Source organism: Dendropsophus ebraccatus, chromosome 5 (assembly GCF_027789765.1).
Source record: "Dendropsophus ebraccatus isolate aDenEbr1 chromosome 5, aDenEbr1.pat, whole genome shotgun sequence".
Lineage (NCBI taxonomy): Eukaryota > Metazoa > Chordata > Amphibia > Anura > Hylidae > Dendropsophus > Dendropsophus ebraccatus.
The window spans coordinates 5,604,675-5,617,723 of NC_091458.1; the positions used below are offsets into that span (position 1 = coordinate 5,604,675).

Consider the following 13,049-nt stretch of genomic DNA (forward strand, 5'->3'; position numbering starts at 1 on the left):
GAGGAGGAAATATATGACTTTGATATGAAAACTAAACTTTGACTACTGTAGTGCAATACTAGAGAGCAATAATACCTTTATAACCACATACTCATACAAGTGCTTTAGGAAGAAACGGGTAAGTGTCTGTTATGGTAGAGTCTCTTTGGCAATATAGACTATCGTTCATGTAAAGCCTCTGGGACAGGCACTAAACAACTATATAACAACCTGAGTGTCTCTTCCGCACATAGCTGGACAGTAAACAAGGGAACTTGGTCAGGAGGACCAGGTACACAGCTCGAACTTTGCATAACTTCTTCAAACTTTGAACACAGAAACCACACAGTCACATGAACAACTAGGAACTCTGGTCTCTATAACGGACTCAATGAGAGGGTGCAGGGGAATCCTCAGTAGGCTTCTTCTTCCACGGATAGCAATAGTGTGAGGGGCCTGGAGCAGAAGCATCACTGGATGCAGTGGTGGCCACAATGTTAGGCTTCACTCTGGTAATGGGAGAGAAGATGGGGGCCATGTGGTAGGTAACTGATGTGGTGGAACAGGCGGCTTTAGCCACGGCAGTGGGAGCAGTAGAAGTTAAGCCCGGAGCCTTGGGGGTAGCAGTGAGGGTAGTGAGTGTTGCTTTGTTGTTACTTGTTTGTATTTGTATATCGGTATACACATGTCAAAAAGTTTATCCCCGTCCCCAATTATACTGCCCAAATCATTCACACAAGCAATCTATTATTTTTGTCAGTACAATTCCTGTGTCGGCCCAGTGTTTAGCAGTACATTGTCGGTTGTGGTGGAATTTCCTGACATGGGGTCGGCAACCACCCACAGCGGCAGCAGCCTGCCTTTATGTCCCACCATATTCCTGTATATCCTGGATCGCTCTGCACCAGACGTTTACTACCCACCAGGCTCTTACTACCCACCAGGCTCTTACTACCCACCAAACTCTTACTATCCACCAGCCACTTACTACCCACCAGGCTCTTACTACCCACCAGGCTCTTACTATCCACCAGCCACTTACTACCCACCAGGCTCTTACTACCCACCAGGCTCTTACTACCCACCAGCCTCTTACTACCCACCAGGCTCTTACTACCCACCAGGCTCTTACTACCCACCAGCCTCTTACTACCCACCAGGCTCTTACTACCCACCAGGCTCTTACTACCCACCAGGCTCTTACTACCCACCAGCCTCTTACTACCCACCAGGCTCTTACTACCCACCAGGCTCTTACTACCCACCAGGCTCTTACTACCCACCAGCCTCTTACTACCCACCAGGCTCTTACTACCCACCAGCCTCTTACTACCCACCAGGCTCTTACTACCCACCAGGCTCTTACTACCCACCAGCCTCTTACTACCCACCAGGCTCTTACTACCCACCAGGCTCTTACTACCCACCAGGCTCTTACTACCCACCAGCCTCTTACTACCCACCAGGCTCTTACTACCCACCAGGCTCTTACTACCCACCAGGCTCTTACTACCCACCAGCCTCTTACTACCCACCAGGCTCTTACTACCCACCAAACTCTTACTATACACCAGCCACTTACTACCCACCAAACTCTTACTACCCACCAGGCTCTTACTACCCACCAGGCTCTTACTACCCACCAAACTCTTACTATCCACCAGCCACTTACTACCCACCAAACTCTTACTACCCACCAAGCTCTTACTACCCACCAGGCTCTTACTACCCACCAGGCTCTTAATATCCATCAGGCTTTTACTATCCACCAGGCTCTTACTACCCACCAGGCTCTTACTACCCACCAGCCTCTTACTACCCACCAGCCTGCGCTTTTATGTTGATATGGTTCTTATGGCATACCATTCTCCATGATGGTGTTCGGTTTTATAGTGTCACCTCACATTGTGACGAACGAGTGCAAACTGTCCCAGCGTTCCCAGTCTCAATCTACACCTCAAGAACTGGTAGAAGAACGTTTTTCCTTTCAGCTCTCAGTAAGATCCTTCAGCATAGGATCGGCTGTGTAGGATCGGCCCGGTGATGCTGCCGCTGTCCATCATGCACTATACTCTACATTACTTGCACTGTCCTTCATGTTCTATGGTCTAGTCTACTACAACCCCCACACCCTTCTAAAACTCAACCTCATGTGTTTCTGTCATCTTAATAACCTACATAACCCTTAGATTTCCATCTCATTGTGTGGTGCTATAATAACTCCTACTAAATTAGAGGTTGTCACCATCACCGGGTATATAGTATGTACTACAGGATCCGGGATGGGTCAGATATTCCATACGTGACCCTTATTCCTGTATCTTTGTGTTTCTCAGGTTCCTATAAGGTGTCAGGACGTCACCGTCTATTTCTCCATGGAGGAGTGGGAGTATGTAGAAGGACACAAGGATCTGTACAAGGAGGCCATGATGGAGGATCAGCCGCCCCTTCTCATCAATGACCCCCCAAGGCTGGAGAAGGCGGGAGACATGATGGCGGCCAGGATATTAGAGCTCACCCTAGAGATAATCCACCTGATCACCGGAGAGGTGAGCCATGCGTCACGTCCCCTCCCTCTTATCCCTATAGATAATACAGGGAGATGACTGGAGAGGGGAAGGATTGTTAGACTCTCTGTAGTGATCAGTGTCTCACCATACACAGGATTACACAGTAGTGAAGAAGTGGTGTGGTGAGTGTGTGGCGCCCCCTGTGTCAGGAGGCTGGAGCAGCAGCCCCATCACAGATCCTCCACCTCCATCACTGATCCATGAGCAGAAGATCCTAGAACTGACCACCAGGATGACTGAGCTCCTGACTGGAGAGGTGAGCAATGCTGCTGGGAATGCTGGGACATATAACACCAAGGTGGGAGGTGTCTGGAGGATGACGCCATCATTGTGTGTGTCAGGTTCCTATAAGGTGTCAGGACGTCACCGTCTATTTCTCCATGGAGGAGTGGGAGTATGTAGAAGGACACAAGGATGTGTACAAGGAGGCCATGATGGAGGATCAGCCGCCCCCCACATCACCGGGTAAGAGGAGACCTACTGATCATTACTGCGGGCTGGTGTATGTGACTGTACAGCAATATATGTTGGAGCCTTCTCTCAATTATTCATTTAGAGATCCGACTTCCCTAACTTAAATAGTGGGTGGGGCTTCACATAAAAGGGGGCAGATCCTCCAGAATAGAAAGAGATATGGTATTACAGCACACATCCAGGAGGGCTAGAGAGCAGCACATTTTTCTTGCTAATTCAATTCCTAACAACTAGACACTTATTCCAGAAAAAGATTTAACATTCCGGAGGGATTCAGGGAAGCTGGAGGCTTGGGCAGAGAAATTGCAAATATAGGTTAATGTAGATGAATGTAAAGTTATGGTCATGGGCTGACCATGACCATGGCAGGTTTGTGGCCAACAGCCCCGGCCATACACAAGAAAGGCAAACAGATCAGAGGAAGAGGCAGAAGCCGAGTCAAGGAGCAGGCGAGGGTCATACACAGTAACGAAAACTCAGAAACCACACTTGGTGCCCCCAGGTTAAGCCGGTGTGGCTGCCTCAAAAAGGGACTCCGGCTCCGTGAGAAACAGCAAGGGAGCGCACATTTACTTATCTCTAGTGGTCAACGCATCGTGTTATTGAGGCCTGATATATAACCTATAATGATAGGAGTGTCTGATAAATAGAGGAGTATACGGGAGGTCTTGTATTCAGTCCCTGTGTCTTCCCTACAGATGGATCCAGCAGGAAAGAGACACCAGAGAGATGTCCCCGTCCTCTGTATTCCCAGGACTGTCCGGAGGGAAATGTCCCAGAGAATCATCAGGAAGATGACGCTGATCCCGTACCAGATCTCTATACGTCACAACAGATGGCAGATCTGACTATCATCAAAGTGGAGGATGAAGAAGAAGGCGTGTGGGGCGATCCCCGGTGTATGAGTGAGGTGAAGGAGGAGGAGACGCCGGGAGCTGCTACCCCAGGTATGGTATAATGGAGGTACACAGGGAGGTGACAGGGATATGGGGGGGCTCCACCTTACAGCTACATTACAGTAACCCTTCAGGCCCCGGTGACCCCCTGTGTATATATGTATAGTGCAGTATAGTGAGGGAGGTGACAGGGATATAAGGGGGGGCTCCACCTTACAGCTACATTACAGTAACCCTTCAGCCCCCCCCATGTGTATATATGTATAGTGCAGTATAGTGAGGGAGGTGACAGGGATATAAGGGGGGGCTCCACCTTACAGCTACATTACAGTAACCCTTCAGCCCCCCCCCCCTGTGTATATATGTATAGTGCAGTATAGTGAGGGAGGTGACAGGGATATAAGGGGGGGCTCCACCTTACAGCTACATTACAGTAACCCTTCAGCCCCCCCCATGTGTATATATGTATAGTGCAGTATAGTGAGGTTACAGGGATATAAGGGGGGGCTCCACCTTACAGCTACATTACAGTAACCCTTCAGCCCCCCCCCCCCCCCCTGTGTATATATGTATAGTGCAGTATAGTGAGGGAGGTGACAGGGATATAAGGGGGGGCTCCACCTTACAGCTACATTACAGTAACCCTTCAGGCCCCGGTGACCCCCTGTGTATATATGTATAGTGCAGTATAGTGAGGGAGGTGACAGGGATATAAGGGGGAGCCCCACCTTACAGCTACATTACAGTAACCCTTCAGGCCCCGGTGACCCCTGTGTATATATGTATAGTGCAGTATAGTGAGGGAGGTGACAGGGATATAAGGGGGGGCTCCACCTTACAGCTACATTACAGTAACCCTTCAGGCCCCCCCCCCCTGTGTATATATGTATAGTGCAGTATAGTGAGGGAGGTGACAGGGATATGAGGGGGGGCTCCACCTTACAGCTACATTACAGTAACCCTTCAGGCCCCCCCCCCTGTGTATATATGTATAGTGCAGTATAGTGAGGTGACAGGGATATAAGGGGGGGCTCCACCTTACAGCTACATTACAGTAACCCTTCAGCCCCCCCCCCCCCCCCCCGTGTATATATGTATAGTGCAGTATAGTGAGGGAGGTGACAGGGATATAAGGGGGGGCTCCACCTTACAGCTACATTACAGTAACCCTTCAGCCCCCCCCCTGTGTATATATGTATAGTGCAGTATAGTGAGGGAGGTGACAGGGATATAAGGGGGAGCTCCACCTTACAGCTACATTACAGTAACCCTTCAGCCCCCCCCCCTGTGTATATATGTATAGTGCAGTATAGTGAGGGAGGTGACAGGGATATAAGGGGGGGCTCCACCTTACAGCTACATTACAGTAACCCTTCAGCCCCCCCCCCCCCCGTGTATATATGTACAGTGCAGTATAGTGAGGGAGGTGACAGGGATATAAGGGGGGGCTCCACCTTACAGCTACATTACAGTAACCCTTCAAGCCCCCCCCTCTGTATATATGTATAGTGCAGTATAGTGAGGGAGGTGACAGGGATATAAGGGGGGGCTCCACCTTACAGCTACATTACAGTAACCCTTCAGCCCCCCCCCCCTGTGTATATATGTATAGTGCAGTATAGTGAGGGAGGTGACCGGGATATAAGGGGGGGCTCCACCTTACAGCTACATTACAGTAACCCTTCAGGCCCCGGTGACCCCCTGTGTATATATGTATAGTGCAGTATAGTGAGGGAGGTGACAGGGATATAAGGGGGGGCTCCACCTTACAGCTACATTACAGTAACCCTTCAGCCCCCCCCCCCCCCGTGTATATATGTATAGTGCAGTATAGTGAGGGAGGTGACAGGGATATAAGGGGGGGCTCCACCTTACAGCTACATTACAGTAACCCTTCAGCCCCCCCCCCCCCTGTGTATATATGTATAGTGCAGTATAGTGAGGGAGGTGACAGGGATATAAGGGGGGGTCTCCACCTTACAGCTACATTACAGTAACCCTTCAGGCCCCCCCCCCCCCCTGTGTATATATGTATAGTGCAGTATAGTGAGGGAGGTGACAGGGATATAAGGGGGAGCCCCACCTTACAGCTACATTACAGTAACCCTTCAGGCCCCCCCCCCCCCTGTGTATATATGTATAGTGCAGTATAGTGAGGGAGGTGACAGGGATATAAGGGGGGGCTCCACCTTACAGCTACATTACAGTAACCCTTCAGGCCCCAGTGACCCCCGCTGTAATGTATGGTGTCGGAGATGAGGGCATTAGTAATGTTAAAAACATTACATAGAATTTACATTCACATTTTGATGCCATTCTTAACCAGTCTGGAACCTTTATGATGGTCATGAGGAAGAACGCTTGACACACCTGAAACTCGTCGGCTAGGGTAGGTGACCTGTGTGCATTCATTAAAGTTCTGCTTTAATCCCAATATAAATCGCGGATCGACCTTGAATTTGTAAGAAAGTCGAGTTTGTCACGATTGTTACAATTCATAAAAACAGTGACTCTCAGAATAGACAAATTCTGCCCATACTATAGAAAACATCCACAGTTGGGTTCTGTTCACACTGAGGAATAGACGAGGAGTCGAAGAGGAAAGTTTTCTGCTTGAAATTTGCACTTCAGCTCTGGCAGAACAGGTGCAGAATTTGAGCGGAAAGCAGAAATTCAAAGCCCCATAGACTTCTATGGCTGTGCCGATTCTTTGGGCGGTGGAACATTCTGCGTGTTAATTCTTTCGTGTGAGCAAGAGAGTAAAAAGCCCATTGAACATAGTGGGAGATTACTCTGTACATATTTTACAGGTGGAATACCCATAAAATTAAGTGCGGATTCTGCTTGAAATTCCTAGGGAGGGCCGCACATCAGGTCCCGGACCGTGATATAGGGAGGGCCGCAGATCAGGTCCCGGACTGTAATAAAGGGTGGGCCGCAGATCAGGAGCCGGACCGTGATATAGGGAGGGCCGCATATCAGGTGCCGGACCGTGATATAGGGAGGGCCGCAGATCAGGAGCCAGACCGTGATATAGGGAGGGCCACACGTCAGGAGCCGGACCGTCATATAAGAAGGGCCGCACATCAGGACACGGACCGTGATATAGGGAGGGCCGCATTTCAGAACCTGGACCGTGATATAGGAAGGGCCGCACATCAGGACACGGACCGTGATATAGGGAGGGCCGCACATCAGGACACGGACCGTGATGTAGGGAGGGGCGCACGCCAGGACACGGACCGTGATATGGGGAGGGCCGCACATCAGGACCTGGACCGTAATATAGAGGGGCCACACATCAGGACCCGGACTGTGATATAGGGAGGACCGCACATCAGGACCTGGACCGTGATATAGGGAGGGCCACACATCAGGTCCCGGACCGTCATATAGGAAGGGCCGCATATCAGAACCTGGACCGTGATATAGGGAGGACCGCACATCAGGTCCCGGACCGTCATATAGGAAGGGCCGCATATCAGAACCTGGACCGTGATATAGGGAGGACCGCACATCAGGACACGGACCGTGATATAGGGAGGGCCGCACATCAGGACCCGGACCGTGATATAGGGAGGGCCGCACATCAGGACCCAGACAGTGATATAGGGAGGGCCGCACGTCAGGACATGGACCATGATATAGGGAGGGCCGCACATCAGGACACGGACCGTGATATAGGGAGGGCCGCACATCAGGACACGGACCGTGATATAGGGAGGGCCGCACATCAGGACCCGGACCGTGATATAGGGAGGGCCGCACATCAGGACCCAGACAGTGATATAGGGAGGGCCGAACATCAGGACACGGACTGTGATATAGGGAGGGCCGAACATCAGGACCCAGACAGTGATATAGGGAGGGCCGCACATCAGGACACGGACCGTGATATAGGGAGGGCCACACATCAGGACACGGACCATGATATAGAGAGGGCCGCACATCAGGACACGGACTGTGATATAGGGAGGGCCGAACATCAGGACCCAGACAGTGATATAGGGAGGGCCGCACGTCAGGACACGGACCGTGATATAGGGAGGGCTGCACATCGGGACACGGACCTTGATATAGGGAGGGCCGCACATCAGGACCCGGACCGTGATATAGGGAGGGCCGCACATCAGGACCCAGACAGTGATATAGGGAGGGCCGCACGTCAGGACACGGACCGTGATATAGGGAGGGCCGCATATCAGGTGCCGGACCGTCATATAGGAAGGGCCGCACATCAGGACACGGACCTTGATATAGGGAGGGCCACACATCAGGACACGGACCATGATATAGAGAGGGCCGCACATCAGGACCCGGACCGTGATATAGGGAGGGCCGAACATCAGGACCCAGACAGTGATATAGGGAGGGCCGCACGTCAGGACACGGACCGTGATATAGGGAGGGCTGCACATCGGGACACGGACCTTGATATAGGGAGGGCCACACATCAGGACACGGACCATGATAGAGGGAGGGCCGCACATCAGGTCCCGGACCGTCATATAGGAAGGGCCGCACATCAGGACGTGATATAGGGAGGGCCTCACATCAGGACTGTGATATAAGGAGGGCCGCACATTAGGACCCGGACAGTGATAAAGGGAGGGCCGCACATCAGGACATGGGCCGTGATATAGGGAGGGCCGCACATCAGGACACGAACCGTGATATAGGGAGGGCCGCACATCAGGACACGGTCTGTGATATAGGGAGGGCCACACATCAGAACCTGGACCGTGATATAGGGAGGGCCGCTAGCCAGTACACGGACCATGATATAGGGAGGGCCGCACATCAGGACATGGAGTGTGATATAGGGAGGGCCGCACATCAGGACTCGGACAGTGATATAGGGAGGGACGCACATCAGGACACGGAGCGTGATACAAGGAGGGCCGCATACCAGGGCATGGACCGTGATAGAGGGAGGGCCGCACATCAGGACCCGGACCGTGATATAGGGAGGGCCGCACATCAGGACCCAGACAGTGATATAGGGAGGGTCGCACATCAGGACTCGGACCGTCATATAGGAAGGGCTGCACATCAGGACGTGATATAGGGAGGGCCTCACATCAGGACTGTGATATAGGGAGGGCCGCACATTAGGACCCGGACAGTGATAAAGTGAGGGTCGCACATCAGGACTCGGACCGTGATATAGGGAGGGCCGCACATCAGGACACGGAGCGTGATATAGGGAGTGCCGCACATCAGGACACGGACCGTGATATAGGGAGGCCCGCACATCAGGACACGGACCGTGATAGAGGGAGGGCCGCACATCAGGTCCCGGACCGTCATATAGGAAGGGCCGCACATCAGGACGTGATATAGGGAGGGCCTCACATCAGGACTGTGATATAGGGAGGGCCGCACATTAGGACCCGGACAGTGATAAAGGGAGGGCCGCACATCAGGACATGGGCCGTGATATAGAGGGGCCACACATCAGGACACGGACCGTGATATAGGGAGGGCCACACATCAGGACACGGACCGTGATATAGGGAGGGCCGCACATCAGGACACGGTCTGTGATATAGGGAGGGCCACACATCAGAACCTGGACCGTGATATAGGGAGGGCCGCTAGCCAGTACACGGACCATGATATAGGGAGGGACGTACATCAGGACACGGAGTGTGATATAGGGAGGGCCGCACATCAGGACCTGGACAGTGATATAGGGAGGGCCGCACATCAGGACACGGAGCGTGATACAAGGAGGGCCGCATACCAGGACATGGACCGTGATATAGGGAGGGCCGCACATCAGGACACGGACCGTGATATAGGGAGGGCCGCACATCAGGACATGGAGTGTGATATAGGGAGGGCCGCACATTAGGACACGGAGCGTGATACAAGGAGGGCCGCATACCAGGGCATGGACCGTGATACAAGGAGGGCCGCACATCAGGACACGAACCGTGATATAGGGAGGGCCGCACATCAGGACACGAACCGTGATATAGGGAGGGCCGCACATCAGGACACGAACCGTGATATAGGGAGGGCCACACATCAGGACACGGTCTGTGATATAGGGAGGGCCACACATCAGAACCTGGACCGTGATACAAGGAGGGACGCATACCAGGGCATGGACCGTGATAGAGGGAGGGCCGCACATCAGGACTCGGACCATGATATAGGGAGGGCCGCATACCAGGACACGGACCGTGATAGAGGGAGGGCCGCACATCAGGACCTGGACAGTGATATAGGGAGGGACGCAGGTCAGGACACGGACCGTGATAGAGAGCCGCAGGTCAGGACACGGACCGTGATAGAGGGAGGGCCACACATCAGAACACGGACCGTGATATTGGGAGGGCCGCACATCAGGACCGTGATATACCGATACCGCGGATAAATACGCCAACCAGAGGGATTACATTCATAGCAATGTTATAACCCTGTCTACTCTTATGGGGCAAATATAAAATAACGCCATCAACTTTTCATCCACACAGAAAACTTCAATGACGACTCCGATGAAGACTTCATAGATTCTGCAGTAGAAGATGAAGATGTCTCGGCCAGAGGAAACCTCCTTACCTGTACCTTACGCTCCGGACTTCGCAGTACAGAGGCGTTCTATAATCCTCGTATACACGGGGAGCCTTCCTCGCCTGACCTATCACTGGTTGTTACCACAAGGACCAATCAGAAAGACGGCAAAAGGGTTCGTCGTGATGAGCGTGACAAAGAGTTCACAAAAAGTCTGATATCTCAGCGGAGAAGTCACACAGGGGAGAAGTATTCATGTTCACTATGCGGGAAATGTTTTACAAGTAAACCTGAGCTTGTGTCCCATGAGAGAATGCACATAGGAGAGAAGCCGTATTCATGCTCAAAATGTGGGGAACGTTTCTCCCAGAAAACCGATGTTCTTAAACATCAGGAAACTCACTCCGCAGAGAGGCCGTATCCGTGTCCTCAATGTGGAAAACGTTTTACATCCATACCGTACCTTGTTATACATGAAAGAAGTCACACAGGAGAGAAGCCGTTTTCATGTTCAGAATGTGGGAAAAGTTTTACAAGAAAATCAGATCTTATTACACACGTGAGAATCCACAAAGTCGAAAAGCCGTATTCGTGTTCAGAATGTGGGAAATGTTTTACAGAAAAATCACAGCTTGTCGCGCATGAGACAACTCACATAGGAGAAAAGCATTATTCGTGTTCAGAATGTGGCAAAGGTTTTAAAGAAAAAACAGATCTTGTTGCACATGAGAGAAGTCACAAAGGAGAGCTGTATTCATGTTCAGAATGTGGGAAAAGTTTTACTCAAAAATTGCATTATTTTATACATATGAGAATTCACACAGATGAGAAACCATATTCATGTTCAGAATGTGGGAAATGTTTTTCAAAAGAATCATATCTTCTTAACCATGAGAGAAGTCACACAGGAACAAAGCCGTATTCATGTGCAGAATGTGGTAAATGCTTTAGAGATAAAAGATATTTTGCTACACATAAGAGAATTCACACAGGAGAGAAGCTGTATTCGTGTACGGAATGTGGGAAATGTTTTGCAGATAAAAGATATTTTGTTATTCACGAGAGAATTCACACAGGAGAGAAGCCATATTCATGTTCAGAATGTGATAAATGTTTTACAAAAAAATCAAGCCTTGCTACACATGAGAGAATTCACACAGGAGAGAAATTGTACTTCTGTTCAGAATGTGGGAAATGTTTTACAGATAGAAGATATTTTGTTATACATAAGAGAATACACACAGGAGAGAAGCCGCATTCATGTTCAGAATGTGGGAAATCTTTTACAAACAAATCACATCTTGTGATCCACCAGAGAATTCACACAGGAGAGAAGCCTTATTCATGTGCAGAGTGTGGTAAATGTTTTACAAAGAAATCCCATCTTGTTATACATGAGAGAATTCATACAGGAGAGAAGCCGTATACATGTTTAGAATGCGGGAAAGGATTCACAACCAAATCAAATCTCCTTACACACGAGAGAAGAAATCACTCTGATGAGAAGCCATATTCGTGTTCAGAATGTGGGAAATGTTTTAAAAATAAATCAAGTCTTGTCGCACACGAAAAAAGAAGTCACCCAGCAGAGAAGTCTCTTTAAGAAATATCAAGGAATATAACATGTTTATACCCAGAGAAAAAAAACTGTATTCTTGTTTGGATTTATAAAATAGTGATAGTGAGATACCGGATAGAAAGTGTATAAAGGATGAAGAAAGCCGAGAATTGAGAACACAACCTGAAGGCGAGGAAATGGCATTTATAAGACTTATAGGAAAATCTGAAAAGGAAGAGACTGAAGCCAATTAATAGCGGAAGCAAAAAGAGGAGGAAGAGGGGGCTGGAGGGAGAAGAGGAAGAGGAGAGAGAAGAGGGAGGAGGAAAAGGAGGGAGGGAGGAAGAAGAGGAGGAAGAGGGGGCTGGAGGGAGAGGAGGGGGGGAGGAGGAAGAGGGGCTGGAGGAAGAGGAGGGAGGGAGAAGAAAGAAGAGGAGGGAGGAGGGAGAGAAGGAAGAAGAGAGGGGAGAGGAGACAGAGGAAAGGGAGGAGGAGGAAGAAGAGGGAGGAGAGAGGAGGGGGAAGAGGAGTGACTAGAGAATTAAAAGAAAAAAATATATAAAACTCTGACTTTGTTCCCATCTGTGGGTATTATGGCCTCTGTCCTAAAGTAAATTGACTGCATAAAAATGAAGCTGGTCGGTCACCAACTGATCCTGGCTAATGCCATTGACTTTATTGGGCTCTGTTGGGTGGTCGGGGGGTTTAGGCTGTTTATTTTGTTGCTCAGGCCGCATTCAATAAGCTGATTGTGAAGCAGAGGTCAGAAACTTATCCGTTACCGGTCACCCCGAGGTTAGGGAGACATCAGTTACCGATCACCCCGAGGTTAGGGAGACATCAGTTACCGATCACCCCGAGGTTAGGGAGACATCAGTTACCGATCACCCCGAGGTTAGGGAAACATCCGTTACCGATCACCCCGAGGTTAGGGAGACATCAGTTACCGATCACCCCGAGGTTAGGGAGACATCCGTTACCGGCCACCCCAAGGTTAGGGAGGCATCTGTTACCAATAACCCCAAGGTTAGGGAGACGTCAGTTACCGGT

The 13,049-nt window shown here is 50.5% G+C and overlaps 1 protein-coding gene across 1 annotated transcript in view; it reads left to right on the forward strand.

Moving 5' to 3' along the window:
* The window catches only part of LOC138793976 (uncharacterized), a 57,407-nt gene extending 45,103 nt beyond the window's left edge, over positions 1 to 12,304 (forward strand). Inside the window, exons 15-19 of the mRNA XM_069972740.1 lie at positions 1,873 to 1,976; positions 2,316 to 2,528; positions 2,897 to 3,014; positions 3,722 to 3,970; positions 10,405 to 12,304. Coding sequence (XP_069828841.1) covers positions 1,873 to 1,976; positions 2,316 to 2,528; positions 2,897 to 3,014; positions 3,722 to 3,970; positions 10,405 to 12,044 — 2,324 coding nt within the window. The 3' untranslated portion in view covers positions 12,045 to 12,304. The remainder of the gene's footprint in view (positions 1 to 1,872; positions 1,977 to 2,315; positions 2,529 to 2,896; positions 3,015 to 3,721; positions 3,971 to 10,404) is intronic.
* The last annotated feature ends 745 nt before the right edge of the window (positions 12,305 to 13,049 follow it).